The 7,307-nt window shown below is 39.6% G+C and overlaps 1 protein-coding gene across 3 annotated transcripts in view; it reads right to left on the reverse strand.

Annotated features, from left to right (window-relative positions):
* The window catches only part of RAD18 (RAD18 E3 ubiquitin protein ligase), a 100,712-nt gene that overhangs the window by 27,011 nt on the left and 66,394 nt on the right, over positions 1 to 7,307 (reverse strand). For all 3 annotated transcript variants that reach the window (XM_081821753.1, XM_081821749.1, XM_006736570.3), the window contains one exon: positions 4,585 to 4,759. In XM_081821753.1, the coding sequence (XP_081677879.1) occupies positions 4,585 to 4,759 (175 nt within the window). The remainder of the gene's footprint in view (positions 1 to 4,584; positions 4,760 to 7,307) is intronic.

Genomic DNA, 7,307 nt, shown 5'->3' on the forward strand with positions numbered 1-7,307 from the left:
GATTAACATAAGAATAAAAATAAATAAATAAATAAAAATAAAAAATAAAAAAAGACTTCCTTTTCACTTAGAATTTTAAATTTACGTATCCAGAGAGTTCTATAATTGTATGTAGACATACGTTTTTATTTTATACCACTGTTGTACATATATAAAAAAAAGAACTGACATAAACTGGTTAAAGTACTCCCAAAACGTCTTCAGATGTGGAGCCCGACTCTTCTTCATCATTTTCTGACTCACTATCTATGAAGTCTGAGTTTTCCCTCACAAAGTTACCAACAGCACCAGAGATACAGCATTTCTCAAAAATACTTGACTACTGTCTCCAGGAATTTCATCTAAGGCGCTGACATCCACTCTGCAAATTCATTTCCTAAATTTGTCTCTTTCCTCAATCACATTGCATGTGACTAGAAGCAGCTTCTTTTCAAAGACATCAAGAAGGGTCTGACAAATTGATGTGGGACACACTAACAACAGTCTTTTGCAACATGTGAATCAGTCATCCTGTTATTACTTTGAAATTTCTTCTATTTATTCCAAGGGATTTAAACATTTCTCCTGCATTCAGTTGGTCATGTAACAGAAAATCCTTTGCACATAGTTCATTAACAAAATTATAACAAGTCTTCAGACTTGTGGGTATCTTTCTTTCCTATGTCCTGTAAATCACTTGATTGTTTTTCAAGAATGGAATTGCAGCATTCATCCAATGATGAATATTAACTTGCTAACATCAAACTTACACTCTGCTGCACTTTCTTCACACATTTTTCTTTTTTTCTCTCATTACTTTGTGGAAGGTATTTTACATGCCAAACCAATGTAATGCTAACAATGCATGTAACTCAAGTGAAATGACAGTCTGAAGAGCCATGATGCTCACAAACTGGTAAATACATCACGACCACAACTTGGTGGGTAGCAACTGTAAGACACCATTGATTATAATACACATCACAATTTCAGACATTAAAATGTAAAACAGAAAATGTTATGTCTTACAATCAATAAATCATTCACTAAGTGAAGGTCTAGTAGTAGCAGACTAGTGGTAAACCGTTGGCAGGAAATTTTTCTGAAAATGAGTGACAGACTCAATTCTTAAGGACTTTGATGGATAATTATAGGAATGACAAAGATACTCAAATAACTAAATACAAGAAAGGATTTGATTTAGATAACCTGCTATGGAATTCAGATACACTGTTACAGGAATTCACAGAAGAAGTAGAAAATACTTCCTGCTTAGTGGGAAGAATGAGAGAAAAAGAGATTAGAGGAAGGCTGAAAGGGGCCATCCAAGAACAAACCTAAGGGATGACTGGCAAAGCAATGTCTTAGAGGAGGTAGATGAATTTATCTTAAGAAATAATATGTCTCCTGGGGCGCCTGGGTGGCTCAGCTTAAGCGTCTGCCTTCGGCTCAGGTCATGATCCCAGGTCCTGGGATCGAGCTCCGCATCGGGCTCCCTGCTCCACGGGAAGCCTGCTTCTCCCTCTCCCACTCCCCCTGCTTGTGTTCCCTCTCTCACTGTGTCTCTCTCTGTCAAATAAATAAATAAAATCTTTAAAAAAAAAAAAAAGAAATAATATGTCTCCTTTATAGCAGCATATTTTCAATAGCCAAGATATGGAAGCAGCCCAAGTGTCCGTCAATTGATGAATGGATAAAGAAGGGGTGTGTGTGTGTGTGTGTGTGTGTGTGTGTGTGTGTGATGGAATATTATTCAGCCATAAAGAAGAATGAAATCTTGCCATTTGCAACAATATGCAGTATGATGCTAAGTGAAATAACTCAGAAAAAGACAAATACCATATGATTTCACTCCTATATGGAACTGAAGAAACAAAACAAATGAACAAAGGAAAAAAAGAGACAAACCGAGAAACAGACTCATAACTATAGAGAACAAACTGATGGTTACAAGAAGGGAGGCAGGCCGGGGGAGGAATGAAACAGATGAAGAGGATTAACAGTACACTTAGCATGACGAGCACTAAGCAATGTATAGAATTGTATACTATACTGTACACCTGAAACTAATATAACACTGTATGTTAACTACACTGGAATTAAAAATGTAATAAAAAAAATTTTTTTTGAAGAAATGTCTTTTTCTCATTGACAGGAAAAATTTTTTAGAAACGTCTTAAGAAATACATCTTTCTGTTATGTTAAACAGGAAAGAAGAGATCAGAAATTACAAAAAAACCTTAGAAGGGAAAAGAAGAGCTGGAGGCAGGTCAGACTAGCTGGCCTTGGTGAACTGCAGACACGGCGTCCATCGACGGTGAGGAAACACACAGGCAACTGGTGTGGAAGAGGTGCCATGGGAAATGCAACAGAGAGTAACTAAGAAGACTATGCCTCACCAGTCAGCGCCCAGCTTAGGCCGGATTAAATGAATTTTGAATGGAACTAATTAGCCCAGGCTCAGAGCTTTCTCAAGCAAAGTTCAGAACAGAAATAGGGAGGGAAGAAAAAAAAAAGAAAAAAAGATAACCTGTGGGATTTACTCTATGATACAGTTGAAGATTCAGAATGAAGGAGATGCAATGTCCAGCCAGAGTCCCAATTTTTGCAGCATTACTGAAGGAAATGTAACTGACTTCATCTTTATAAAAGTAGAATAAACACAGTTATCAAGATTCTCAAATCTATTACCTCAATTCATCTTTCCAACAGATCTGAAATATGATATTTTTCTATGTTTATATGCCAAGATGTCAAACAAACTCACCCTACTAACCAGCCTCTCACCACCAAATACATAAATACACATCTGCTGCCATGTATTTCCTCCTACAACTTCTCCCATTCTCCCACTTCAAGTTCAAACTCACCCTGGCATTCCCAGACATGCAGGCATTTTGGGACTATGGTTAAAAATGAACTCTTACTCCCCTGAACTCTGATTTTCCTCCATTTTTACCTTGCATTCCTCCACGACTTGTATTTAAAAATAAATACTGCCTACTGGACTTGCAGGAACAGGCTGATGTAGAGAAACCGGGCAGCAGTATCATGCCCTCAAACAAAACGGGACAACACGCAGGTCACTTACCCAACTTGAGATATGTTACTGACCTTGAAAACATTAGGGATGAGGTGAGATTTTCCCCTCCTAATACCCGACCCTGAATAATTTGTAACAGTTTCCCAAGAATCCTAGGAAAGCAGAGGATCTTGGGGTATACTCCTCTTAAAAAAATTTTCTTAATTTGATGTTTCAGTTTAGACATAGTCTATTATTCTAGAGCACTGTTAATTTTTTAAATGAAGAAATATCAAAGACTAAATAATTTTTAAAACACATTCACATGCTGATGGTAGCATTTAAAATTGGTATAATTCACTCAGAAGGCAGCAACACCTACCATTATCAAAATAGTGTTAAAAATAATTTATTAGAGGGGCGCCTGGGTGGCTCAGTCATTAAGCGTCTGCCTTCAGCTCAGGTCATGATCCCAGGGTCCTGAGATTGAGCCCCACATCGGGCTCCCTGCTCAGCGGGAGGCCTGCTTCTCCCTCTCCCACTCCCCCTGCTAGTGTTCCCTCTCTCGCTGTGTCTCTCTCTGTCAAATAAATAAATAAAATCTTTTAAAAAAAAATAATAATAATAATGATTTATTAGAAACAGAAGACTACATAGAGAGAGCTTTACCACAGTTTTAGGTGTGTAAATAGAACACTGGGAAAAATGTAGATATCTAACAGAAACTGAAGAATCTGGTCATTTATGGTACAGAACTAGAAGAGAATGCTGCACCCACTAAAAAACAGCTATAAAGATGAGGTAGAAACATGGGTACAAATGGTTTACGATATAAAATGAAATGCCAGAACACAAATTTATATACATATACATATATATACATATATTGTATACATATATACAACGATTTAACTCTATGTCATCTTTTAAAAATACGTCAACTTTCAAAAATCTTTTTTTTTTTTTTTTAGATTTTATTTATTTGTCAGAGAGAGAGAGGGAGACAGGGCACAAGCAGGGAGAGCGGCAGGCAGAGGGAGAAGTAGGCTTCCCTGCTGATCAAGTAGCCCAATGCGGGATTCAATCCCAGAACCCTGGGATCATGACCTGAGCTGAAGGCACACACTTAACCAACTGAGTCACCCAGGCATCCCTTAAAAATATCTTAAAAAATCATTTGGAAAAACCACTCGCTTCCAAATCTCTCATTTTTAAAGCCCATCCGTTCTTACTTGTTCAATTAAATTATTCTTTTTTGTTTTACTCTCCTATGCATTGTCTTTCTGGTCATTTCTATTTTCTAGTACAGCTGTCTTTATCTTCTTCACTGTCTTGACAAAAACATCACTGCCTATCATGCTCTCTTTTCCAACTCCAGGAAAAATATCCAGGGCCACTGTAATACTCTCCCACATGCTTCCCTGCTTGCTATCCGTGTGCAAGTTACAAAGCAGAAGAGGAGACTGAAGTGGAAGAACAATGAACTGCCTCAGGCCTCAAAGTTATTTTCTAATTATTTTAGCCTATCTTAGCATGCGCAGGAAATAGAAATTTAAAATAATCAGGTAATACAGGTTTCTTACCTATTGAATGAGTCTGAATCTGATGAAGAGCGAGCTTCTTCTTGAATATCAGTACAGCTGGAAGAATCATCTGGTCTATCAGACTCCATTCTCCCTGGGAATTCCAGTTTTGACTGAGAGAAGTGGTTTGTTATGGGGGAAGTATCTGAGAATTTCATTTTTTTATCTTCCTGTTCTAAAAAGGAAAAAAGAAAGAAAAAAACATTCAAGCGTATCATAAAATCTATGACCTATGTTTATTATTTCTACAACATTTAATATTGTTATTTATACTTAGTAAAATGGAAGTTTATGTAACATTGATTCCAAAACTCTAGCAACAGTCAGAGAGTAAGAATCAACACTACCATGTGCCATCTAATTATACTGTCCGCCCCATGTATTTCCATTTTAATTAATTTAAAAACAAAATTTCCTGGGCACCTGAGTGGCTCAGTTGGTTAAGCATCTGCCTTCGGTTCAAGTCATGATCTCAGGGTCCTGGGATCGAGCCCCGCCTCGTGCTACCAGCTCAGCAGAGAGTCTGCTTCTCCCTCTCCCTCCGCCTACCGCTCCCCTTGCTTGTGCTCTCGCTCACTCACTTTCTCAAATAAACAAATAAATCTTAAAAAAAATAATAAAAAATAAAAATAAAATTTCCTTTTAAAACCAGGAGTAGTGAACTGTATAATTCTAATGAGGCTTCTATTTACAGTATTACTAAAGAATTCCTGCATATTTCACAGATCAGAGAAAACTGACAAACATATGAAGCACAACAAAAAAGGATTAAAAATTCAATTAATAAGAGAACCATGGGCTTGGGGCACCTGGGTGACTGTCGGTTGAGCGTCTGACTCTTGGTTTCAGCTCGGGTCATGATCTCATGGGTCCTGGGATCAAGCCCCGTGTTGGGCTCGTGCCCCTCCTCCCACTCTCGTGCTTGCTCTCTTTCGCTCTCTCTCTCAAATAAATAAATAAATTTAAAAAAAAAGAAAGAACTATATTTGTCACTGACTGCTACGTGGTAGTGAATCCATCTGGATATTTCTCTTAGTCCACTAAATAGAATCTAATATTCAATATGAAAAAGGAAAACTAATCAGATATAACTAGTATTTCTGTTTGATCTAATACATGTCATATTTCTATGTATTCCTTGTCGTATTCTGAATTTCTGAGGTTTCCTGCTGCAGATAAAAATAAGGGAAGCTGGAGGCATGCAGACAGTGTTTGCAAGAATGTGACATACAGGTATGACCAAAGATCTGCAAATACAAGTGCAGAAAATAATATCCATGAAGGATTCCTCAGTGCCCAAGACTCTCCCTCACGACCTGTTTCAGGACTCTGCTAGGATTTCAGCTGCACTGTCTTTAAGAGTCAGCAACTGGGTAAGTACTGAGCATGCACGCCACATGTGCTAAGAGTATAGAGCCCCCTTTCATGAGTTCCCTCACAGAGAAGCAGAGCTTTCACACATCACTCAGCCAGTGTGCGTGTACAGGAAAGTGACCTTCAACAAAAGACACTAAAAAAACTGTCAAGGCTTTGTCATAAAGAGAAATTTTATGGAAAAAGAATAAGATTCTTCAAAAAGAAACCTTTCCAAGTCCATACAGTCAAGACTTTTCCAGAAATAAGAAGTTTTTGTTATACTGAAGAAGAGCATCACAAAAGTGTAATTTCTATAAATAAGCTCTTGATGTTGTCGGGCTTTCAACAAGCCAAATCATTACCAGAACAAAACTGTACCCTCTAATGTTTATCTGGGAAAAGGAAAGAAGAAGCTAACCACAAAAACCATCCAGGACCTCGAAGATCTCTTGTAAACAGACACCCCAGATCACATTAAGAAGAATCAATCAGCCAGTAAACGCATGAACCTAGACAATTCAACACTCAGCTGGACAGGAGAATGCAATCAAGCTGACAAACCAGGGAGCAGGAATTCAACTTAAAACTATCTTTTATTTTTGCACCTGACTTACATTTTTTTCTTACTTCTTCCCCTCTTATATAAGGCTCTCCAAGATAAATTCCCTCTTAGGGATTAGTATCATTCAACAATTTGTGGGTATTAAAAGTCAGTTATCGGGGGGCGGAGCAAGATGGCAGAGGAGTAGGAGACCTGGATTTCGTCTCCTCTCAGGAATTCAGCTGGATAGGGATCAAACCATTCTGAACACCTACAAACTCAACAGGAGATCGAAGAAAAGAAGAGCAACAACTCTCTCATCAGAAAAGCCACCACTTTCTGGAAGGTAGGACGTGCGGAGAAGTGAATCCGAGGCGATATTCGGGAGGATAGACGGCAGGGGAGGGGCCTCCGTCGGCCGCTTCTGGCAAGTGATAAAGCCGCGGAGCACAAAATCGGAACTTTTAAAAGTCTGCTCCGCTGAGGGACGTCACTCTGGTGGCTAAGCGGGAGTGTGGAACTCTCCGGGACAGTGGGGTCTCAGGACCCTCGGGGTCACAGAAAGACCGGGGGTGCCTGAGTGTGGCAGAGCTCCCAGGTAACAGAGCAGGGAAGCCGGCTGCAGAGGCGGAGCCCAGGCGCGGGCTCTCAGCTCAGGGTTGCCATAAACCGTGATCCGCAGCACAGTCGGGCCACTGCTCCTCCAGCAGGGACCCAACAAGCGGCAGATCCGGGGAGACTCACCTTCCTCCCCCAGGAGGAGCCGCACGGGAGTGCACCGCAGGGATCTGCTGGGTTTGGAGACTCCACCCGGGGTCGGGTGCCA

The sequence above is a fragment of the Leptonychotes weddellii genome, chromosome 1, assembly GCF_054177405.1.
Source record: "Leptonychotes weddellii isolate Sample4059 chromosome 1, ASM5417740v2, whole genome shotgun sequence".
Classification (NCBI taxonomy): Eukaryota; Metazoa; Chordata; class Mammalia; order Carnivora; family Phocidae; genus Leptonychotes; species Leptonychotes weddellii.